The sequence below is a fragment of the Buteo buteo genome, chromosome 9, assembly GCF_964188355.1.
Source record: "Buteo buteo chromosome 9, bButBut1.hap1.1, whole genome shotgun sequence".
NCBI lineage: Eukaryota > Metazoa > Chordata > Aves > Accipitriformes > Accipitridae > Buteo > Buteo buteo.
The window spans coordinates 4,849,955-4,875,281 of NC_134179.1; the positions used below are offsets into that span (position 1 = coordinate 4,849,955).

A 25,327-nucleotide genomic window follows, 5' to 3' on the forward strand; every position below is an offset into this window, starting at 1 on the left:
GCAGATCCTCCTGCAAGCCTATGTTTCACTGCCAAGCACAGCTGGTCTCAAATCATGCTTCCAGACCTTGGCAAAGAGGTTTTCCCATCACCCCAGACCACACAGAGGAACGGGAGGCAGGGAGGGAAGGCCCAAAGGCAGCATCTCCTTACTTGGTTTTAGTCCCTTTCCATCTCACCCAGAAGCTGGAGGATGGTGACAACAGAAAGCGAGTGAAGGAAAGATACTGAGAAGAGGTGGCTTCGATTGCACATCTCCCTATTCCTGCCTGTTCTTCACCTATTTCTGTGCAAACCCAACATTGCAGTGGGAGCGGACACAGGCAGCGGGGAGGGCTTTGGATGCACACAGAGGACTGACAGTGGCTTAGGTCTGGCTGTGCCCAGCCCTTTGGTTGCACATTGTCACCGTGTCCCTTGCACAGGTAGCAAAATGGACACAGCAAAGTCATTTGACCAAAAGAGCACCAAGACTCCAGAGGAGGCTGCCGACCTGCCTTTCGGCCAGCTCTCCAGACAGCTGCCTCATTTTTAAGCCCTACACAATAAAACCTGGCACCCATCTCCCTCCCTTTTCCCTTCCTGGGGACAGCGATAATGTCAGCTCTCCCTCTGACCCACTTTGAAGTCAGTGCATTTGATTTCAAGGGCAGAAAATCAAAGCGAGCAACAAAGCGCTTCCTGCGAGCATCGCTCCCATCCATTTAACGTGCCCGCTGGCAGGTGGGCAGCCGGGACAGGCTGGTAATCAAGGAAGCAACCATGTGTCTCCAGACCATATGTGGAGGGTAAGAGATGAGAAATTGCAATTTCTGTCGTTGTCCGAGGCCAGGACTGGTCTCCTGAGACAGGTCTGACACAAGGCAGTTTCAAACCAATAGTGCATTTTTCTTTTCCGGCTTTTCTTTTCCCCAGCTTTTGGTGACCTGTGGGTGGGGACCAAGGATGTACCTACTCGCTCACCACAACCTCACTCCCTACTCTGGTTGCACCTCTATAAAGAAAATACTTTCCAGCCTCCCAAGGTGCAAGAAGTTGCCAGATCGGAAGCTCATTATTTATTACCTTCCATTCCTACAATCCTCTAGCCGGGAAGACTACATTAGGTTTTTACTGAACTGCTGAAAAATCATGGCAGTCTCTGACATCTTTATCAGTTGTGGCAGAAGGACGCTCAAGCCGGGAAGGGAGAGTGCCAGTGCCTGAAGATCGCTGCTGTGTGCCTGTGGGAAGTCACTATAGCAACAGAGGAGGGGGACAGCCCTCAGCAGCCAGGCAGCAGGCAACAGGGACCAGGAGAAAAAAAAAAAGAAAAAACACACACACACACCCCTGCATTGAGGGGACTCAAAAAAACCCCAAACCTGCCTATTTAGAAATGCCAAATTGCAAGCAGTGGAATAGAAATCTTTGCGGAGGGTAGGTGGGGAATAACAAAAACAGCTCTAATGGTTTCTGCCGGCTGTCATGAGGGATAAATCTGATACAGTCAAGGCCTCTGAATGACTGACTCCCTGATACTGCAGCCGGGACACCGTGTGTAATGCCTGCACCAACAGCCAAGGGGGGACCCCACTGCTTGGATCCTGCCTCCATTCAGGAAAGTACTTCTTGTTCCTTCCAGGATGTGGGAAACTCTACACAACTTTAGACTCCATCTGGAGCCACTGCTCAATTCTGAAGTAGACTATCAAAACAAATGCTAAAAACTGCAGCAAGAGACCATTTAAAAATAAACACGATTAAAATAAAATCTCGGTTAATAAGATGATAAAAAAAGGAAGCAAAAAGTTAGAAATGTACTCGGAGAAAAAAAGAAAAATCTATTGCACTGATTGACTGATTCAGAGCACTAAGCAGCCCTCCATGACTGTTTGATGGCAATACGAGCCACAAGCACTCACCACTTCTAGAAAGCAAACACATCAGCTCAGAGCAATTAAACCATTGCTTCTACAGATACAGTCCTGGAAAGAGAGAGCAAATTATTTTCCCCAGAAACTCTATCAGTGGCAATTCCCCTCTCAGCAGAGACCATTTCCAGTGTTGCTGCAGGAACTTTAACACTCCATTATCACACAACACCTGCACATGCATGCTCATGTACTGCACGCAGTATCTCGTTCAGTGGAAGCAGCAGCATTTACAGCTGTGACACTAATAGACACTTACCTTCTGCAAAATGGTATGAGACATGGAAGCGTTGGCATGTACAATGATGGTAGCTGTTTTGTCATCTCGGATCTCTTTTAGAAGAGGGGTAGGGTCCCGGCTGTCATCTAGCATCCGGACTGAGAGAGTGTCCTTGGAGATGAGGAACTGCCGAAGCAACTTCTCTAGGTTTAAAAGGCCTTCAAATAAAAGGGAGAAAAAAACCAGATACCTCTAAGTTTTACACTTGGTTTAAAGAGCAGTTCTCTCATGGCCCGTAGTCATCCCCAGTAGGAAGCAGTTCTGCGTCTATGCACTGCAAAGGAAAGGATTTGGGGTTGCAGTACAGGCTCGCTGCTTGGGCTGACGGGGAATGGGAAATGACGGAGCTACTCCAGCTGTTCTCCAGCCAAAAAGTGGCCCCAAAGGCCTCTTGGCAGGAGATAAGATTGCTGATACAAATTTGCTCAGGAGCCCAGAGTCCAGAAAAGTTCTCCATTATCTTCCTGCATGTGGGATTGTTCTGGTTATCACTGGTTGCTGGAGGATGATCCCTTCTCCTAAGCCTTTGCATTACTAGCTCACAAACCAAGTGCCCTGCAAGGCACAACTTGATACACTTTGGAGATCTTGGAGCACTCTGATGGGGAGTTGCTATCTTCCAGGGGCATCCGTCCCTTGGGATGGAAAGCTCTGCTGAGTGTCAGACAAAGCAGAGATCATTGCAAGAATACAACATTAGATCTACATTAAAAAATTGTGACAAATGTTGTGAGTATGGTCCTAGCACAGTGCAGAATTACTTGTGGACTGCAGATTCCTAGAGCAACACGGAAGCCAATAATAAAAAAACCAAACCAGCATATTTGGTGCTTCATGGAGAAATTAGAGAGTAAAGTAGGAAAATGTTTGCAGTCCAGCAGCTCCACCACAGGGCAAGGACCCTGGAGACCCACCTTCCACCTCCACGTCAAAGCCCTCCTCCCTCCTTCTGCTTTGCCATCCGCATTTCTGCCTCCCCTGTGCCCCCACCGAGCCCTCCGAGTGCCCCAGCACAGCACAGCCCTCTGCCTCCGCGGCAGCGTCTGGATGTGATCGGATACAGGGAAGAGCCAGGACTCTGGCTACCTCGGCGCTCCCCAAGCAGTCTGCGGGACCGGGCTCTCCCTTCAGATGGGAGCTGAAGGAAAGAAGTAATAATTAGCAAGCACCCACATGGATAAGTCCCGACTTCCCTGGGCTTGTGCCCTATTGCCTTCAGCACTTCTGACTGAATTTTCTTCCTGCAGCTAGGTCGTTGCAAGGGCTCCTTCCAACACAGCTTCTTTGATGTCTAATAAGACATCAAAGCTCCTGCTGCAGCTTTTCTTAGTCAAGAAAGCATATTTGATAGAGTCTGTCTCTTCTATCCGGCTGCTGAGTTTCATCAGGAAATAACCTCCTGTCAAGTTTGATTGACCAGAGAGACGACCACATGTAATCATTAGCAAGACACAGACAGCTAGCATGGTCACACATCCGTCCCTATGGGAAGACAATCCAAAAAGAAGGGGGAAAGCTGAACTGAAGGAAATCGAAAAGAACAGAACTATCAGCAGAGTCACATCCCAGCTGGCGGAGGGGCAAAACCCATCCTCAAGTCACAGGTCTACTCTTAACCTAACTATACTTTTGACTGCATGAAACCGCTCATTCACCAGAAGGTCAGGGGCCAGGGAAGTGATACAATGTGATGTGATTAGTGTTCCAAAGCGCTGCTTTCAAGGACTCCCAGCACTTCACAAAGGTAACAAAGCAGTGCATTAAAAGGGATACATCCAAGATGAGGATGTCTCTCATTCACAGTGAGAGTTTCAGCATGCGAAGTTTGCACTGAACTCTTTACAATGCATTCACCTCTTCCCTTTTCTCTGAGTACAAGTAGGAACTCAGCAAGGGACTACAAAAACAGTCACGGCCAGGACTTCTCTGGATCACACCAGCTTCTTTTTCTTTCTCACTAGCCAGGGAATTCACTCTGTGTACAGGACACATGGGCTAGACCTCACCTGAATACTATTTTTGTATGCTAGCTCAAGTGAACAGTAAATTTTACCTAAGCCCTCCATTTGATGCATGTAAGGTTTATTTTCACCTTATTCCACATCTGCAATGGACCAGGCAGGTTGCTGCAAGTAACAGTCCTGAAAACACCAAGTTTACTTACAGCTCATCCCAGCAAAATCTGCTGCTGTGAAACTGAGGAAGGTTTTACGAGCACTTCACTAACGTCATAAAAGTCTTGCATTAAAAAAAAAAGGAAGACATGGGAAATTACCCTTTTTTTCCACAATGATCTAAATTTCATGGCATTTAACACTGTACTCTGTGAGAAGCAGGTGTTCAGGAGGAAGAGAGGCAGCTCTAGACGCAGCTCCCTAAGCGCTCACTACCAAGCCTGCACCCAATTTAAGTCAGTGATGAGGGCTGAGCACACCTGGCCGCTGATGCCAGGACCCACCATTGCTGCCACTGCAGCCCACGGACTGAAGTCCCCAGGACTATCACTGAACATCATAAAATACTTCTGCCCTTGGAGAGAGTTCCCAGGCAAACACCAGGGTGAAGCAGGGGCTGGCAGCGGGGAGTGCTTGCACTGCAGTCAGTACCGAGCGTTCCCCGAGATCGCAGCCCCGCAGCACTCAGCTTTAGACAGACCTGAAAGAAAAGGGCAAGCTGCGCTACTCTGCACGCCACCGTGCTGGTGGGAGAAGCCCATATTTACACCATGACATGAATTTCAAGGGGACAGAAATTCACAGAAGGGTGCGGGCATCTGGAGGGAAATCTTTAGCTGCCCCCTTTGGAAACGCACCTTTTCTATTTAATATCTTGCAGAAAGAAAATTAGATCCTGCTGCTTAACGCCAAAGGTTGTATATCTCAGCCGTAAGGTAATCTTGCAAACTGGAGAGCATCCCTCTGCCAGCTGCTATGAGTTTGTGATTCTCATCAGAGCCTCAGCTTCCTCTTTATTTTTTCTCTTTGCTGTCTACACCTGCAACCCCGTTGCTGCCTTCTCCTCCAGCCACAGCTCACCGGGGCACAAGCCCAGGTAAGAAAGCCACCCTGGCCTCTGTGGTGAGAAAGGCAGAGCCCAGCTAAGCTTCTAAAGCACATCAGGCACAGAAAGGAGGAAGTGGGACCAGGGAAAAAAAGGAAGCATTTGATCTCCTCCTCTGGCTCAAGGAAATTATCGTTTCCAGCACGTTAGATCCTACGTGTAGCTTCATCGGGCTTCCCGCTTGCAGCTCCTCTTGCCACGTGGAGGCAAGTCTCTATTATCTGAAGAGATTCCCCTTTGTGTGGTGACGAGAGGATGTGAAATGCTGCTGCTGACAGACTGGCACTTCAGAAGGGTGCTCTGCAGGCTGAACATGAGCAAGGGCTTGTAGACCCCTCCTGGCAACTTTGAAGTACTAAGGTGAGGACCACCGTGCGCAGAGAGGCTGCATCAGGCACGTGTTGCTTGAGCAGTCCTATAGGGACCATAGGTACGCCCTGAGGCAGGTCAGTGGTTCGAGCTGACCAGTGGGAAGTCCTGACCTTGCTTATGTTATTTTTCCTTTTCTTATGCCAACTTTTGGAGCTGGCAGGAGTAGCCCAGCCCCAAGCTCTCTGCAGATATGGCCTTCCCCTCCAGAGTGCCTGGCACACCTTACAGCCTGCTGCCAGGGAACACTGCTGGGAAGCAGGAAAGGCAGGACCTGGAGGCTTTCATGGAGTTCCACATCCCTATTTACTGCTTTTGCCCATGAAGCTACTAGAGAGGAGATGGCCTCCTTCTCTCTGAGCTCTGCTGACCAAGGCCCAGGGGACCAGCAGTTCTGTTTATGGTTGCACTGGGTTTGTGCTGGTGCAATCCTTGCCCCTGATGGTTAGGAAGAGAAAGGGTGATTCCTATCATCCAGCCTCACTCTTACACCCAACAGCATTGCTTCAAGCTTCTCCCTGCGGCCCTAGGACATGCACAAGCTTTTTGATCTCAGTGCCTTGGTCTCCCTTCCTAAACACTGGGTGTTATTTCCTCCCCTCTGACAATCAGAGCTTACAGAGTAGCTCCTGTGAAGCCTGTGCACCCCTATATTTGTCTGTGGTTGCCTTTTTGAGTTAAGGTTTCTGTGGAATCACACAAAGCCTTCCACGTTAGGACTTCAGAGCAATTCGCAAACTAGCTGATTATTCCACACCGCAGAGAAACTACATCACATAATCTTATTCTATTCACCATAGCATTACACTTAGGCTGGCCTAAGTTCATTGACTTTAAGGGTCATTTTCTGCTTCTGCCAGAAGAAATTACAATCAGTCCCCAGAAGAAGGATGTGACTCCTTACAGTGATAGTATGAGCATGACAAGATAGGACCCAGGAGTCCCATCACACAGCCTTGTACTTAAACAAAAACAGCTATGACTTTCCCTCCTGGGATCTAAATAATAACATCCCTGAAAACAGCATTTCCCCACTGATGAGCTGACAGCTCATATACTCCCCTTATTTGCCTCCAGGGAACCTTCTGAAAGCCCAAAGTGCCTCAAGTTAGTTGTCTAAGGACGGTGCTTAGGAGCACTGCTTGTCCTAAGGGAAAATAAGGGCTTGTGCTCCTACATGAAGCTGGATTACGCCTTTTCTGCACTCCGTTATAGTCAGAGCGTGTTGTGCTTCAAGCCTAGCTCAGATAAGGTCCTTACGGAGCACAAAGAGCAGGATTCATGAAAGGCACCAGTCCCACTGCTTCCCTGGGTCTGGGAAGGACTTGGGTTGCACAGCACATGCTAAATATTGAGTTATCGAGGAAAACCAGAGTAAAATAAACTGGATTGATTCAATTAAAAGGGTGTTATTTTAATGCGAGCTATTTGGTTCCCAAGGCTTTATTCCAGTTAAATGAAGACTCGTATTCATACCAGGCTGCATTCGATGGGAGGCACCGGCATGTAACTGGGGAGAAGGGCAGGGGTGTATGGCAGTGTGCTGATGTGTATATGCGTGCTCCATGCCTGGCAGCAGTGCGAGGACAGAGCTGTGAGCAGGCTGCGCGACAGGTGAGAAAACCTAATTATCGTTTTTTCCTTTTTTTTTTTTCCTTGTTGCTTAAGGTTAAGGTTAGACAATGAAAAATTCCAGCACTAGAAGTAATGTAGGAGACCATTTGCATGATTTTAATTGCATAATTTTGGGTCAGGTCCTCTGCTGGGGTAAATCTGAGCACGCTCACTGAAGGCAATTTACTGACTGACATCAGCTGAGGATCTGGTTTCCTCAGGGTAAGGAGCAAAAGACAAAGACGCTCTTATTCCTTCTGTCCCTGTGCAGGAGTTTGCCACAACACTGCCATGCACAGCTGGTGGTGTGAAGTTTGCCCAGGGCTAGCTGGAAAGGATGCTGCCTTTCCTTTGTACCTGGCCCCACAGTCAGAGACTGCTAAGCTCTTGCCAGTATCCCCAGAGCTCTCCCTGGATCCATGTGCCTTTTCAAACCCCCTTTTCTAGGCTTGTTTGTATGATAAACTTTAGTGCTAATGGATCTGGCTACAGGACAATAAAAGCAAAATTGGTGTGGCTACTATACACCAGCTACCTACCTACATGCTGACCTTAAAAAGCACAGAACACACTTTACTCTCTCTAACCACTGCGATGCAGAGCCTGCTCCTGCCATGTTAGGAGAGTTATGCAGAGATGAATATGGTCTTGCTGAGGTGAATGCTCCAACATCCAGATGCACAATTACCAGCAGATGTATGGCTGCAGAGCCTGAGAGGGTGTGCAGTGTGTTGACTATTAATCAAGTCCTGCTTTTAGGCCACAAACTGCACGTGGGTTTGGGAAAGACATATTTCAAAAAGCTTTACTTGCCTAAAATAATCTCCAGAAACAAGCCTAAGCCTTTTTTTTTCATTTCAAAAACCCATCTGTGCAAGCAAAACACTCTTCAGATTGTCAAACAGAAGGCAGGCGAATCTCTCTCCATCCCCGTTCCTCCTCTCACAAACACCACAAACACCTCCACGGGGCAACAGGGTGGAAAATCTGCCCCGCAGGTCTCCGCTGTTTCAGGCTGCTCCGACCGAGTGCCTGCCTGCTGCCCACAGAAGAGACCCTGTCACCACAAGCAGGAGAGATGAACGCCCTGGGATGCAACAGCGAGCCAGCTCTCACACCTGCCTGTGGGACCTTCTCCAAGAGGCACCAAACACGCAGAAGGAGGCAGAACAGAAGGCACTGGGAGCAGAGGGGCAGCTGAACCCAGCCTGGCAATGACTTACATTCAGCTTTGGCACAGATGAGGCAGGCAGTGGTGCAGTTGAAGAAGTTCAGGATTCCTGCCACGGCCACGCTGATATCGGTGTTGCTGGGATGGAGGTTGAGGGTGGTGAACCGTTGGAGCTGCAGCTTCAGGAACTCCTCTGGTGCCACTTTGAAGTGAGGAACCTAAGTGGGGAGGAGGGGCAAGAACACATAATTAAAGAGGAAAAAGAAATAAAAACAAGTAAATCTACCATAAAGGACCTTTGGTGTGAAATGCACAGCAGGCAGAAAGTGAAATATCCCAATAAAACTGCAGAAGCATCACTGGAGCGAAGAGAGGAGGGTGGGATTTGTGCAATAGCAGAGGAAAATAATTATCACAGCAACAAGAAGCCACGGGAAGGAGTGGATCAGGAAAAGTCTTGCTGAGCCACTCAGAGAAAGGCAACAGGGGCTGTCATTACAGCACAGGAAACCATTCCGGATGAGTTCAACTTAATTAGCTTGGGCACTAATTGTAGCTGGGCCCACACTTCATTTTGGGCTTGCTGCCTGGGTAAATACGGAGGATGCTTTGCAGACAGGCAGGGAGGTACACAACCCATGCTGGAGACCCCCTGACTTTGCTGTGTGCTAGACAGATGAAGTGCTGCAAATGCACCTCTGCCGGCAGTACTGATGTGTCGTCAGGTAATTAGGAGAGATGAAGGGATGAACAAGATGACCCTGTGCTGGCAAGGCTCGGGAGAGAGAGGAACAGATGCAGCAGCCAGAAGCTTTGGGCTTTTTTGATCAGCAGAGAGGTAACAGGTGGCCGTACGGCGGGCAAGATCCAACAGGACCGTAACCACGGTCCTAATAACGCTGCGCTTGTCATTAATACAGCGCAGCAGGAGGTGGGAGCGGGACGCCGCTTCCCAGGGGATTCGGGGAAGGGGGAGCAGGGGAGCTGCTCGGGGGGACAGCCCGAGGGCTCGCTCTGAGGCAGCTCTGCTGCACACCCCACAGCTTCATGTAGAGGGAATGGGTGGGCAGACAGATCAAGCTCAGACACCGGGGGTTCGGCCAAATAAGGAATATTGCTTTCCTTTTGCCGAGTGAATTATTTGGAAGAGATAGAAGACAGAGAAAGGGAAACATCTGCTTTGGCTTCATTAAAGGAGTGTCAAGTCCTCTTTTCCTCCATTATTAGTCCTTCCGGAAGCTACCATCCCACGCCTCCCATCTCCCTCCTCTTGGGAAAAGCCATTAGTAGCTTGTGATGGCTGCTTTATTGACAGCATAAGATGTTTGGTTAGCAATAGGAAAGTTAAAGTGTAATAAGCTGCTATCTGCATTGATTTCACTCTGCAGCCCTCATCCTGGGCCCTGTTAACAGGGAGAGAAGCTGACTGTAAGCAAAAGGCAAATTCCTTTAACCAGAGCAGACAGGGCAGCTCCAGTACAAGCATGCTCATCGCTCTTGGGAGCCTGATGGAGTCTGAGACTTGCAGCAACAACCGCTACGAGAGAAGAGAGAGATGCAGACAGAGGGGAAGGCAGCCACCACCACGGCAGCTCCTGCAAGTGCCCAGAGCTGATCACAGCCCCGGTTCAGACCTCACCTTCAGTCCTGGAGCCCTCCTCTCCTTTCCAAGAGCTATGCCCCAGTGCAATACCCCTTTCTGGAGAGGAGGGAGGGAAATCTTTGGGCCAAAGGCACTGGAGGGGTAACACAGGAGACACAGATTCATCCCCCTGTTTTACCACAGGCTCCTGGTGAACATCAAGCCAGTCACTTCACCGTCTGGTGCCTCGGTGGTAAAATGGGGACACCCTTTCCTTTACCTGATGGATGGCTGCAAGTACAACAGCTCTGGCTGGGCTGCTGTATTACCTTCAACACAGCAGCACCAACTGATGCTCGTGTGATATAAATCGGAGGGAGTTACTGCAGGTTTACACCACTAGGAGGGCAGCCGAGATCAAGCTTGAGAATCAGATCCCTTAGAAGTGCACTAGCACTCACCTTTCATTTCTGAAAAAAAATGAAGAGACTTAGATCAGAGACTCAGACAGAATATGAACTTCAGGGGAAGAATACTTGCAATCTGTTACTGCAGAGTTGCCTTTGCCTGGGATGGAGCACATGTCTGGGACATTTAACTGGAGAAAGCACTACAAAATACTCTCAAGAGACCCATCCTGCTGCAGCCCAAAGCACTAGGTCTAAAAGATCTCTTCCATCTCTTCAACACTTCTGATTCTCAGGGAACAAAGAGCAGCAGTCATTTGTGAATGCAAGTTATTTACAGTGCTCAGTTCCAGACACTCCCCTCCTTGGAGGCTGGGCTCCAGAGAGAGACTGCTAAATGGCTGAGAGATGTTATCTGGCTTTAAAGGGATGAACTATGAGAAGAGAACTCAATTTCTTTTCCCGCGAGCAGAGCCAGATCAGTGTAAAATTGTTCATGGCTTATAAAATATTAAATCAGGCACATAGCCTGGACACAGACAAAAAGGGTTTGCATTGATGGAACAGCAGCAAACACAAAGGGGTGCAGCTTTCCTAGCATGTCCGCAAAGTCACGTCACACCCAGGAACTCTGGCCAGGATGTGCGTCCGCCAGGGCAAGCTTTGGGTTTGGCACCCCTCAGTCGGTAAGGACGTGGTTCTCATCGGCGTTGCGTGTGAGGGAAGATGAACTGAAAGGTCACACAGACAAAAACAAGGACAGGGGAGGCAGAAAAGAGAGAGAAAACGGAAAAGGAAGAAGCTGCAAGAATATGTGCATTAGGAGAAGGGGTGATAAACCAAGCTGTCAACTCTGATCATTAGACGCCACAGCAGATCATGGGAAGGACGATATAGCAGATAACTACAGTAAGTCATCTTTGCCAAGGATGTCCTGGAGTACCATAAGCAGGTACCTCACTGCCCCTGTCTAATGGAAGTAACATCCCTGCTCTGCCTTGCAGCTGGGACACGAGGACAGAATACACCGGGGATGATGAGGCATGTGGATATCAGCTGGAGAAGGTTTGGGGGGCACGGGTGGAAAGGAGAGGTGTGCGTACACAGAAATGATGACTGAGAAACAGAGCACCAGACTTGAACACGAAGTGCAAGAGGCAGACCCAGGCAAGGGAGAAGGCAGCGTACGGCAGAGCTGGAAGCTGCAGCAAGCTGTGTGGCTGTGGCTGGGACTTGGCATAGACACGAGAGTCTCCAATGAAACCCTTCATGGCTGCAGAAAGCATGGGATCTGTACAGAAGGCATTGCTGCTCAGTATAGTGGTAAATTAAAAACCTAATCTGTACTTACTAAAATCACCAGCAAAACACCGTGTTCCCAGGGAGTCCGGGCACCAGTCAGCAGCCAGCGGGAAGCACTGCTGCGACCAGAGCCCACTGAGAGCATCTTCAGTTTGAAGGACAACGTGCAGAAGGCAGGGCTGGGGAACGGGTCAGGATTTCTGCAGTGCCCCTTACCCACAGTGGGTGACTCCGCTCTTGCCCCAGGCCTGCCACGAACCACCGGGAGGAAGAAGCCCGGGCTCCTGCTTTACTGTGGGCGTGAGGGCACTGGAGCCAAGTCAGTCAGCGCAAGAGCACAGACTTACTCCAACACAGAACTTTTCCACTTACCTCTTTCTCCCCACAGATATTGCTGATAATAGAGCTTGAGGCTGGGCTTGAAGAAGGTCCCAGGACGCCCACCACTCCTTTTGGGAGAATCTGGCACACTGTGGGCACCAGAGAGAGGAAACATGCATTAGACTTCATCCTCAGTTTCCAGCAGGCAATCACGCTTACGGTACCTGTTGCACCTTACTAAGGACACAGTATCATCTTCTTCACACAACATACCCCCTGCCATTTATGTCCCCCCAAATCCCTCCGTTCCCTCTGAAGCACTGTCACCCTGCTTGTGACACCCTCCTCTCTGTCTTTGCCCAGCCTTTCTAAATCCCACCTGAACTCTCCCCAGATTCCCAGTATCCCCATCCTCGACTCAGAACTGGGGTCTCTCTCTTACAACATCCCTTTTCAGCCCCATCTGCTATTCTCCAAGATAAAACATTAACTAAAGTTTATGGAAGATACTAAATACAGCAGTGACCTAGCTTCAAAGCATCATCTAGTAGAAAACTTGTATTAATTTCTTCCATCACCCTCTGCAGAGCTCAGTGGTAATAATAAGGATCGTACCACTGTTTTTCATTTGTTTTGTTTTGTGGGTTTTTTTCTGGCAGTAGTTAATCTTCTGGCTCCACGCCACCAAGGTTAGCAGAACAATAAAAAGACCCTGACAAAATGAAGAAGTTAAATCTCTTCCCTCAAGCTTCCCGGGTTAAACTGCAACCTTTTGTCCTTTTAATTCACAGCACAAATTTAGCCAAATGGCACTCCGAGGACTACCCCAGCTGGTGCCACCTCCCCGCTGCCATCCCAATCAACCATGTCGCTCAGAAATGCTCCTCCAGAGCAGCTTGCGCAGGCAAAGCCTCGCGAACAGAAGGCAAGAGCCCCTCGTGCCTGAATCCCTGGACTCCAAAAGGCTTGTCTGAACATGTGCTGGCCACGGCTTATTCTGAAATACCAAACCTGCCTCAGCATCACCACGCACTCGGCTCCTTTCTCCCCGGACAGACAAAGCCACATTTGCTCAACTGGCATCAAGTGACTGCTTTCTGAAGAAAGAGGATACCACAGGGGAGAAAGGAGACACCGCAAGGACTTATCAGTTCTGGCAAGAGCAAGCTCACAACATTTTCATGTGTAAAAACTAAACCCCTGTATCACAAAGCAGAGATTTTAAAGATAGTGCCTCTTCAGTATCAAATGGCTGGTCTGTTGCAGAGCACCATCCTCACTGCGGGTCCCTGGCCTAGATGTCAGACAAGCTTTTGTGATGGTTGTAAAAAGTTATCTAGATTCAGCGGCTGGAAAAAGGAGCTAGAAAAATTCAAACCAGAACATATTTTTTGTAGTGAAGGGAATTCATCATCAAAACTGTCGTACTACAGATCAGAGCAGTTTTTCTATCAACTTCAAGTCTTTAAATCAAGGCTGGATGTAAAACAAGAGCCTATACTGCGCTTGGGGTTTTTTTTAGAACAGTGAGCTATGGGGCCGAGGGTAGCATTCAGCAAATGAACATCTACAGTCCATTTTCTGCAGAAGATAAGATCAGCTCATCAAGGTGGTCATCTCTAGCCTTAGACTTCATAAGTCTCCATAGCCTCATGAGTGGAATATAAGGCCAAAAGCTGAGGACTTAGGTAGTCACTTCCGGGAACTGGTTTTACTTCTCTCCAAGTGCTACTTGAAGGAAAAATTCCATATTCTACTAGGTGCCTACACATACTGATTGCTCTGACTTCTTACAGAAAGTGCGATGATATACAAACATCTTCTCTTGGGCTTTCCTTCCTTCCATGCTCTCTCACCCTCCACCACCTTGATCTGCTACAGAACGAGTGATATTTTTCTGCAGCATCTTCAAAGGAATCCAGTACTTGCTTTTCTTCTGTGCTTAAAAATTTAGAGGCACTTACATGTCTTCAGAAGATCCTTTTAAATAAGAGCACCAGCAATTTGAAAACCCCGCATGCTATCTCAGCGGCACTCGTCAGTCCCTCTCAGCTGCAGCAGACCCTTTGGGTGCTCTGCAATTCAGCACCTAGGAAGAAAGAGCTGCTCCAAGTCCTCTTTATCCACAGGTCATTAGGGCAAAAGTCCTGAGGGGGAATTTTTTTGTGCACACAGGGAAAAGTTTGGTGAACACTTTCCTTCATATCGCTGGTATGGAGAACAAAAAGTGGGTTAAGTAGTCATAGCAACAGAGTTGCAACAACTATCAGATGAAAAAGACCTGGCTTATCACTCCAAGGGTGAAACATCCAGTAAAATTAAAGGAAAATGAATGGAAACAAAGCCAAGGTGCCTGAGGCAAAGGTTTTGACCACATTTGGAAAGCTGCTTCTCTTGTAATCCAAACACATTTCCTATTGCAGAACATTACCTGATGCTGTTAGTCTCTACAGAGAGAAAAAAGGCTCAACCCTGCTACCATCGTGGGCACTGTGGATTCAGACAAGCACTAGCAGGGACGTAGAAATGTCAGCCCTGTACCAAAAATTCATCCCTGATAACTGCACAGACTATAACCACAGATACTGGCGTAGCCCCTGCCACTCAAGTCTCTTCATACTTCAACACACGGGTGCCATGTAAGCGATATACTGTACAGGACACGTCTTCGATTGGTGCAAACCCAGTTACCTCTGGCCAAGATCATGTCCAATTTTTATGTTTTTTAGAATTCAGTACCTCAAGAAATACGGGACATTGAAATGACAACACGTTAAAAACCTCTTTATCGTGAGGTGGGACCTGGGTACTACTGATCATCCTTGACTTGATGGCCTGAGATGTCCCAAACCTCCTATTCCAGCCATTTTTACGGACTGCCTGCACTCAGCTGTTCTAAGTTAACATCCTTGAGGACAGTAGGACAGGAAAACAAGAGACAGTCTTAGCAAACAGATTTCTTAACAACACTCTTAAAATGCATACATCCTTGAAAAGGAAACATCCTAGGGTGCACCCTGCTCTGCTGGGACCTGCACTGGTTTAGGCAGGACAGGATCCTTCCTGCCATCACTTGGGGGCAGCTTCTTGGAGGTGCGAACTGATGATTGCTGCCTTTCTACTTCTACGTGGACCTCCCTGCCTCCGCTGCTTGTACAGCTCAGGTGTCCCGTTGTGGTACCTCCATCTGCACAGTTATGGGCTTTGCCCAGAAGCTGGGAGTGGGGTCAGAGTCTCCTGTCTCCCTCCCAGCACAGGTTACAGTCCAGAGCTGGGACGTGGCCCTCACGCAACCTCAGGCGTGTGTTCAGCGTGCAATCCAAAACAGTGACCCTCCTTTCATACTAGCAGGTCTGTCCTGCCGCTTAAGCAAGAAAGGGCTGTGTTCACTAGTATATTTGGGAATTAAGTACAGGTCTAGACCCTCAGGAAACAGCAAGGTATGTTTTAAAGGAAGATGGAAATATGTGCTTATTTTGGAACGTAAAAAAGCACAACAAATGAGTAGCTCTTGCATTATATATGTATGTACATCCACTTAGTCATGGTCAGATAGTGCCTCTCACCTCCTGGGATCTCAGGGCACTTGGCAAGCATTTCCATCAACTCTCCCTGTTCAGAGCACGGCTGAAAGCACTCCGGTGAGAGCATCCACTCTCGGTGCAGAACACAGCATCTCTTTCAGTGCATACAGATACCTGATACAAGAGTTTCCAACAGCATGCAAAGAAGATTCCTGCCTCTAATTGAAAATAAATGAGCAGGGAAGGTATGCAATTACCTCAACATTTCCATGATTGCAAAACATGTCAGAGGATCTTGAATGACAAGGACTGGTCAGAATGGGATTCTCATACAGAAAACACCAAGTACTTAAACAGATGGCGTTATAGAGCGCATCCTGCACCATGGCTACAAGACTGCTCCCTGCAGCATCCTTTATGCTTCTCAACAGGAACACATAACCAGAGCAGGCTTAAACATGAAATCCAACAGGATCACAAAAATGGTGGGACAGTTAATAGCACATTTGAGTCAACGTCACCGAATGGATGTATCAAGCGCTTTGAAATATTGGTGCGAATAAATAAAAATTAAAAATCCTTTAGTAGCTCACTCACTCTGACTGCTGACTGCCCTGAGATGTTTGGATTAACAACAAAAAGATGCTTAAAAGACTGACGAGATGACAGGGGACAGGGTGACAAGTAGAAGATCTGTCCCTCCCTGGACATCAAAAGGAATAAGGTGTTTTAGAAAAAGACATGATTAAACAAGTCATTTTGGGTCTCCATAAAAGGAGTTGAAACATCAATCACAAAGAGACAACAGGCTTTACTTATAAGAGCAAAAAAAGCTCTATCCACAACCTTTCACTGCAAACTCATTTCAAAACACAGGACTTTACAGATGTTGCATACAGGAACAGCCAGTGTTTGTCTTCATTCATATATAAAGCTGAAACTGCAAACCATGCATGAATGTGATTAAGACTGACTCATATTTTACCTGCTAGAGCAATTGTGATTTTGTGGCCCCCTAACAGTAAGATGCCTGAGTCAGTCAGGAGGAAAAAACAAAGAAAGATAGCTCAACTCTAAAATAAAAAACTAACTCTCAAAAAGTCTTTCTTTTCTTGAAGAACTAACTGCACACAGAATATCACTGATGGGGTGTAATCACAGCATTCCTAGATCAGTCAGCTAAGCATGCTATCTGTGATATTTAAGGGTGATTCAAAGGGCGTGAAATTTGAGAACAGTATTAAACAGATGTATAACAGCTTTGCAGTCATAGGTTAAAACATCTAAACTGCTTTTATTAATATTACGTGTGATAACAAATATCAGTGCCGTATTAAAGCTGAGAAGTCAGACATTTGAAAGCCATGAAAGCCTTGAAATGTAAGTTAAAGGATCTGATTCTCCTCTGCCACCAGTATAAATCGAGAATAACTTCAGTGACATTAATAGCAGAGCCATGCAGAATCCAGATTTTTCCTTTTGTAAGAAATGCTTCAAGACATTTTTCACTCTTTAGAAAAGGCAAATAACATATTGCAAAATTATGTGAATACTCACTTCACCAAAATCAAATCAGTTTGCTCCGATTTCTTTTTACATTCTTTAAGTCAAAGTAAGGAAAACAAAGAAAATCACCCCGAGGTGAAAATTTGAAATGGAAGATTGCCTCTTCCTCACTTATCCCATTTCCATATTCTCCCCAAACACCACATTTGCTGAAATCAACAATTTCTTGCATAATACTTCATTCTCAGCAAATTAGTATTCTTCTGCTTGAAAAACATTCCAACAGAATAATTTCTGAGCAGTGTTACAGGGGTGCAAGCAAGAAAGAAATCCCGCTCACCGTCTTTACTGCAGCTCTGGGGTCACTTGACAATCGAGCCTGTTTCCCAAGCAAAGTTAAATAACAGAAACACTGCTACATGCAGAAGATTTATGAGAATGGAAAAAGAATGGAACTAAAAACGCTACTGGTTCTTTCAAAGACACAGAAGGCTCAGGCAAGTAAGCAATTTTTTTCATTTCCTAGGAGGCTCGCTGGGAGATTTGGGATACTTTTGGGGCAAACTGGGAATGCAGTTGGAAACCCAGGCAGTCCCCACCCCTTCTGCATAGCCTGGCCAGTGAGACTGGATTTGCCCTGTCGCTGTGCCAAATGAGGGTAAAGCGGGATGCGCACAATCCTGAACAGATGGGAAAGACCAAGAAAAAGTTAAAAGAGATGAGGCATCCGAAAAGGTGGAGAACTGCTATTTCAAATAGTCCCTGTGACGCTGCATGTGATGATCTTAATCTAGACTGCCTCATGGGTGACAGGCTCTATAAATAGACATACAGGTACTTGCTGAAATGCACTTTATTAACTGAACGCTTCTATAAATAATGCAAACGCTAATTCAGGAAATGAAGGAGCAATCTGCTGATCTCGCAGGCCTATTGAGCCCGTTCTGCCAGTTATCCGGAGACCTGCGCCGGAGCAGCGCGGGGTGTGCGGCTCCACAGGGCCTCCCAGGCACAGGGATGCTCAGTCTGTGCAGAACAAACACCAAAGCTGTGTGAAAAAAACAGCCTGCTCTAGACCACAACATACTACCACACCTTTTGGGGGTACTCTGCAGATTACAGAGGCTTGGAACAGAGAACCATTGGGAAATGAGTCTAATATCGCTATTATTTAAAATGATTTCTCCAGCTTTTTCAGGCCAACTTGTAATAAAAAATTATAGTCCTCCCTTGAACTCTAAAGGTCATCTTAAAAATTATTCTAAAGGGAAGGTATCCTATTCCAAAGGATTTTCCCTCTTACAGAAAGAAGCTATTATAGATCTTTTTGGTTTCTTTCACTCGGGCTCCTGAGAGGTCTGTGGGACACTGACCATCAATTTCTTTTTTATTCATCAGTGTGGAGTTGACAAGTTGGGCATCTAGAATAACAATTATAGTAGAGACCTGTTTGCATTAAAGGACTTTAAAGCAACGCGGGAAGTATACTGCTCCTTCAAAATTAGCTCTTTTTAATCCACATGATTTTAAACATCACTTGAAAACTTCGCTTTGTGTAAACAAATCCACTGCCAATCTAAAGCACTGGAAGAGCTATCATGTTTGCTGACACACAGCGTTCCATGGGGTTTTAAAAATAACTTAATTGCACTGAACTTGCCCAGAGTCTCTAATTTGCACACCATTAAGTACTTTACAAAGGAGTATCACCTCCTGTATCATTACCTCTGTTTATTGACACACAGATTAAAGAAAATAATTTGTCCCAAGCCGCTGAGCTGAATGGTGGCAAAGCTTACTGAGGACCCGGATCCTCTTAGTCCGTGCCAGGGCTCACCTCACAGCACCACGCGAAATACTCAGACGAAATCCGGTCTCGGCGCTCGCCCTCTGAGCCCAGACATCCCCTGATATGCCGTTGTGCCCCTGCAGTGGGTGCACCCAGGCAGGGCCTGCCCTTCCAAACGCATGGCTGGCACTGAGCGCAGCACGAGTGCTGCTAAAGGTCCCACTCGCCTCCCGAGGGGATGCTGCACCCGCACCCAGACCGTACCGAACCAAACCCCACTGCGCTTGGGCAGAGACCCACTTCCATGCTCGCACGTGTTGATCTTTCAAGTGCTGACAGAGGAGCAGAGAGGCGCTTTTTACCCTGGGTACCCGCCTTGACTATTGCACAATTCTCCTCTGCGACAAGTGCAACAAGCCAGACACCTCCTGCGAGCCGGCAGAGAGAAGAACTGGGGAAGGACCAGCTACACGGAGGGTTACTTACTGGTTTCTGCCGTCTCGTACTCGCTGTCTCGCAGCAGCTCAAAAATGTCCACCTCCACTTTGGCTTTCCCCGCCCGCTCGGGCGCACGGTTGATGCGGTTCTTGGCCAGGGTGATGGAGAGCCTCTCCCCTCTGCTGCACTCCATGGGGTCATCCAGAATGGCAGCTGCGGGAGCAAAGGCGGTGGCAGCGGTTAGCCGTGGCGGGGACCCGTCTCGGGTCTCCCCGTCTGCCCCATTCCCAGCGCCCCTTCGGGATCTCCGCCGCCACGGAAGCGGCCGCCGCTGTTGTTAGCGCGTCCTTCCTCCCTCCCTCCCTCCCACGCGCGGCCTTTCCCACCGCTTCGCCCACCTCCCGGGTCATGCCAGACACGTGGGCAGCGAAATCTCTGCAGCGGCGGCCGCGGTACCTGCCGGCGCGCTGGAGCACGACACGGCCGCCTACGCTGCTGGGGTCCTGGAGGTGCCCAGCACCCGCCGCAGCCCTGGGTGCTCCCGGAGAGGGGCGTCCAGCTGTGCAGCCCCAAGCAGCCAGGATCCCGGGCACTGCCTCCCATCCCAACAAAGGAAGAACGTCCCCAGATAGCCTCAGTTCGCTCGTTTGAGAAAGCACTGGTACGGTGCTGATAGCTGGAATATTTCAGGAAGCATGTGGGCAGCCGTGGGTGGGAAGGGACAAATATTTTTCAAACAGAAAGCACTTGACTCTTGAACTCAGCTCCTGGGCCTGCCCACTCAAATCTGTGTTAGGCAGAGGGAGATAGTGTGGGGTATTATTTTTATTTTTTTGACGGAAGGCAAAAAGAAATTGGAGTCCAGCATTAATCACAGCGTTTCATTACGAGCTGGCACAACTTCTGCACCTCAGTGGGTTTATCCTTGCTAACAGGAGGTCTCCTCCCAGAATGCAGCTATTCAGTTGTACCTGGGGAAGAGCAGCATTGGGGTTTATTGTGTATATTAGAAAGGCACCAATGCTTATCTTCCCTTCCCAAAAAATCGCTCCAAAGGGAGCAAGGCCATTCAGAACTGCTCGGGTGTAGACAGAGTCGTAGCTCAGCACCAAATCAGGCCCCGCACCACGTAGGTTCGCAAAGCAGGGATTAGTGGGGCTCTGCCAGTTCTTGTGTCAGGGAAATGGGGAACTACAGCAGCTAGGTGCCTTGTTGAAACTTTGAAATATGTCATTGTGTGGCTGCAGATTTGGGGTTTGGGTGGGTTTTTTTTAGATAGAGAAAACCAGAGTGAAACACGTAAATCAGCTGGCAGCTGAAGTAAAGCACATCAGCTATAAATGGGAGGTGTCCTGCCCCCCTAAGAGCAAACACTGGAAGCAGAGTGCAAGGATACATATATTTTGAAGACATAGCTAACTGGGACCACTGTTAGAGAAGCGTGGTGATGTAGTGCTGTAGGTGGGACTACGAACATGTTCCTCAGAGCGCTAGTTTGTGCCTTGAAGGGCCTCATTGCTCCCCCAGTTCACGGGCACCGATCACCCTCCATTGCCACCAACATACGGAGCCTCCGACACAGCCCAGCCCAATGAAGAAACCTGTCTTAGGTTCAGGCTTCTTTCACTTTGGCTTTCCTGCCCCCAAGACTTCCTTTGAACCAACCCCAAAACTCAAAGCATAGCCCATTTTCAACAACGAACTTGCATCACATTTCGGGGCTCATTTCTCAGCCTTGCTATGCTCATCCCAGCAGGATCTCTACTCTCATGACAAAATTGCAGAGCACCTCTTCTTTCCAGTCCCACCCTAACCCCAGCTGTGGAAGGTAACTAGAGACCAAATCCACTGGTGAAGCAAAGGTAGCCCACACTAGCCTGATTTACTTTGTATCCCAACGATACCCACTCAAGAACTCCTTCTCTTCCTACTTTTCCCCAGGTTTATGGGAGTTAAACTGAACTAAGTACTGATAAAGAAACACACAGCAATACTTCTTGTACAATATGCACAGATGTCTTGGCGAACATTCCCAGTCCTTCAGGCGACACCATCTCCTCTGCTCCGCTAACACGCGAGCACCATCATTATCTGCAAAGCTAGGGTACTTAATCTTAATCTCATTATGCAAGAAAAAAGGTTGTGCTTTCCTCTAAGGCCAGGAGCATGGATCATAGGTTTTTTAAGACATTGGTATGGCTGGTGACTGCTCTTAATTACAGAGAAGCTGGGAGAATAAAGGGCCCCGACAAGCAGCTTGCTCAACGCCCCACTTCTCTAGGAAAGCAGAAAGAGACAGAGAAGGAAGTCCTCATACACAAAACTGTCTGATGTGTGTAAACTTTTCACCATGGCCCTGTTTCCAGGAAACGGTAAAGCAACGTACTGAATCTGATGAACATCACAAAATGCTGCTTATGGTCCAAGTGCTGACATAGCACAATTAAAGATCGGGGTGGGGGGAGTGTACGTCAGCATTCTTAGATTCATTATTTTGTAATTTAAAGCTTCAAAATCACTAAATTGGACATTTTCAAGTATATTCTTCAATCATCAGTTTTCAAAAAAATTCACTTCCACTAATGTATAGTTAAATACATTTTAAAAATAAAAGAGTCAAAACCAAAGCATTTCAAATAATTTCCTCAGGCCACCTAGACACAAATGTTTGCACAAAGGTTTTTTGTCTCTATTCAGGATGGGACTTTCCATTCTTATTTTTGGAAATCTTGAAAACTTCCCTACAGCTGAGGAAAAAAAAAAAACCAACCCACCAACAAACTCTCTTCCCTATTCAGCTCTGAATAAATTTGAACTTTGCAGCAGCTATGGGAGCAAATACATGAGAAAGGGGAAAGTGCTCACAGCAGGTGGCAGGTTTTGGAAAAGAAAGGAACGCAGCTGGACAGCCTGAATCCCAGGATGGAGGTGGTGGTGGTCGCACTCCTACAGCCCAGCCACTAATCAAACTACATTACTGCTTCCTATCCCCCGTGGGGCTTGTGATAGAAAACCAGCAAAATTTGTTCACTTGCATTTTGGGAGACTAGTTAGTTTTACCCAATATTAATCCAGCCCCCAGAACAGACTAGGTAATGAGACTGAACTAATCTTTATTTATTAAAGCTAGCAGATGAAAAAGGTCATTTAATGTTTAAAAAAGGTTGGTTTTAAAACTTCATGTCTTGGGACACAGTGCCAAAGCTCATCTAATAGTAGCATCATTAAGTATGAACGAAAATCTTTATAGAAATTCCCTTTCATCTATTCCTGTCTATTAAATATGGGAAGATGCATCAAGTAAATCTTTAATCCTGAAAACTTACAGCAAAGTCTTTGAACTTTGTTGGCCTCAAAAATCACTTCTATCTTCCCCATCATAATAAATGTCTACAATCTAGACTGCCTTCTCTAAGAATTATGAGAAAAATATTTCAGAGGGAGTCAGGAGCACCTTGGTCTGCAATGCCTGATTCAGGGCTGCTTAGGATTTCACAGGGACTGAGAGCCAAACAACTTCAAGTGAAGTCAGCAAGGACTGGCAGAGGCTGAGCTTTTCTCAGGAAGAGCTGGCTGGAAACATATTTTCCCACAGGATGTTCCAATCCTGATAGGTAAGCATATAGTAATGATTCTTTCTTTATTCAATATGCCCAGGTTCTCCTTACACTTAACACAAAACCCACAAACCCAACAGGCTACAAACCAGAAGAGTTTATCGCTTTGGATATGCATTGAAAATAGCTGCGTTAAAGTTGCTCAAGATTCAAGCAACAAGTGACTGTGAATTTCCGTCAGACGCAGATTTCAAATGCAACCCTCAAAGTTAATGATTTAACAGCAAGAACCAGAAAAAAGGTATTACTGGTAGCCAAAGAAACGCAAGATGACGTGACGGTGCCCTCTGAGAAAAACAGATTTCATTAAGTTTCCTACAGGTCATCCTCACCTCAGCGATGTCCCAGCCCTCAGAGGCGGGCAGACACGATGGGGGACAGGGAGGCAGGCGTCGGGGCTCTCTGACGAGACGCCTGTGTACGCATGCACTGTATGCCCGTGCATTAGTACTCATCCACTCGAAGCCCTGCCCTGCCGAGATACAGCACATAGGCCATCTGCGAGTGCCTTGGCCAGACAGGAGCGGGACAAGGAGCTCCCCAGAGGGGCGGATTCCTTAAGCCCCATCTGCCCTGGCCCCACAGCACGCGCCCCCGAGGCTGTCCCCACGCAGCGGGACAGCCGGCGGCGGTGGCATCTATCTGCCTGCAGCATCTTCACTCCACTCGAGCAGAGCACAGCCACGGCAGTACGAAAGGCAGATGCTCAAACTCTTCTGCCTTTTCTCCTCTTACCCAAGAGGAACTTCTCCAGAAGGAGGAAGAACATTCATTTCTCACTCCGAACAATCCGGTCCTACTCCTTTTCACCAAAGCAGGGAATGGGGGGACAGGCAGTGCTGTCAGCTTGGGTGCTTTCAGCGGTGGAGACAGCTGTCTTCCTGGAGCTGGGCAGAGACAGAACAACTCATCCTATTAAGAGCACCAGCCAGTTTACAGACAACACTGAAATTTAATCCTTTCCACCCTCAGCTGGGTTTCAACCAGTGCTAAAAAAGCAGAAAGCCTCCCTTCTCCCATTCCCCCAAGCCATGTGGCTCCCCAGAGTGCCACCCGCCACCAGCCAGATTCACAGCATATGCACTCTGACAAGCCTAATGCGATTGCAAGTTTTACTACATAACGCTACTTAATTCATGATCCAACCAAGATCTAATGAAGTAGCATTTTTATAACAATAACAGGGAACAGATGTTATGGGGAGGTTTATATACCACTACAACAAACAGCTTTCAGCTGACCTTTCCCCATTAACTTTATTAAGTATTGCTACATTTTCTCAGATGCTTTTCATACCACTGAGATGTAAAGCCATACTCAGAAACACAATTGCCATCTCAAGTCGCCTCTTGAAGATGCCGATTTAGCAAAGCACTGGCTTAGTAAACATGATATTTCACTGTTCGTAACCTGTCCCTCCAAGTTAAAAAGATATAAAGCTGTGTGCACTATTTCTCAGGTGTCTCCTCTGACAGGTTAAGATCACACCTACAACCTCTTCTGATTTATACTGTAAACACACTCCTCAAATACTCTATGTTCCCATTATGAATAGGCTCCCAAATTAACAACTGTAACCTCAGTTCAACCAGGTTTAGGCACCTAGAAGGTCCAACCACTGGAGCTGAGCAGTCCTTAGTCTCAAAACCAGGAACTCTTCAGATCAAAGGCATACCAGAAAAACGTACCGTTCTTCAAACACCAATGTCCTGCTGGGGAACACTATCCTCAGGAGATGACATGGAAGAATCCCCCCACACCTCCACATCTCCCCTTGCTGCTGCTCCCCAACCACCTGTGCTATCCTTACCAGCAGAGACCCACCTGCAGTTGCCACTCTCTTCATTAACCCCACACTAGCTCCAAACCCCTGAGGCTGCAGATTCATTTGAGGGTCAGCTGATGAAAAATGGTTGCAGGATTGCCTTATTTTGCACATATTTTCCCCTCTGCTGAATACGGTGTCAACCCTTCAGGCTGTCAATACAGTAAAGGATTAGAAATTTGCAGACTTCCTCATTACAGGGCTGTCAAGTATAGCTCCAGTGGAGAAACAGGTGGGATTGTGTTTCCGTTATAATCTCTAAAGTGCTGCTTAAAAATAAAATAAAAAGTCGTCAATATGCTATTACTCTGAGAGGAAAGAGGATCTCATCAAGGAAAAAGAAAATCTAAAAACATAAACTCTCTGTCACAAAGAGACTTGATAATGTTTGTCTGATCAGTGTAGCAGAGGGCTATTTATTGCTCTTGGCCAACATTTGAAATCTGCATTTAAATGGAGCTTCCCTCTCATTTCTGCTATCCAGAGAGAGCAAATTCAGGGGAGAGAGAGAGAGGCAAATTTGATAAAAACAGCAGAGGGCTTTAGTTTCTACGGCTTGAAACACAACCTCTCTTTTCTCTTCTTTAATTGATTTGTGTACATAAAATCA

General features: G+C 47.3%; 1 protein-coding gene across 3 annotated transcripts in view; it reads right to left on the bottom strand.

Moving 5' to 3' along the window:
- GRIK4 (glutamate ionotropic receptor kainate type subunit 4) overlaps nt 1–25,327 on the bottom strand; it is a 208,917-nt gene that overhangs the window by 59,670 nt on the left and 123,920 nt on the right. For all 3 annotated transcript variants that reach the window (XR_012651547.1, XM_075035022.1, XM_075035023.1), the window contains exons 3-6: nt 19,324–19,488; nt 12,070–12,167; nt 8,459–8,624; nt 2,172–2,350 (exon numbers count right to left, since the gene is read on the bottom strand). Coding sequence is in view for 2 of the 3 variants with exons in the window: in XM_075035022.1 (XP_074891123.1) it covers nt 2,172–2,350; nt 8,459–8,624; nt 12,070–12,167; nt 19,324–19,488 (608 nt within the window). In the remaining variant the exon portion in view is untranslated. The remainder of the gene's footprint in view (nt 1–2,171; nt 2,351–8,458; nt 8,625–12,069; nt 12,168–19,323; nt 19,489–25,327) is intronic.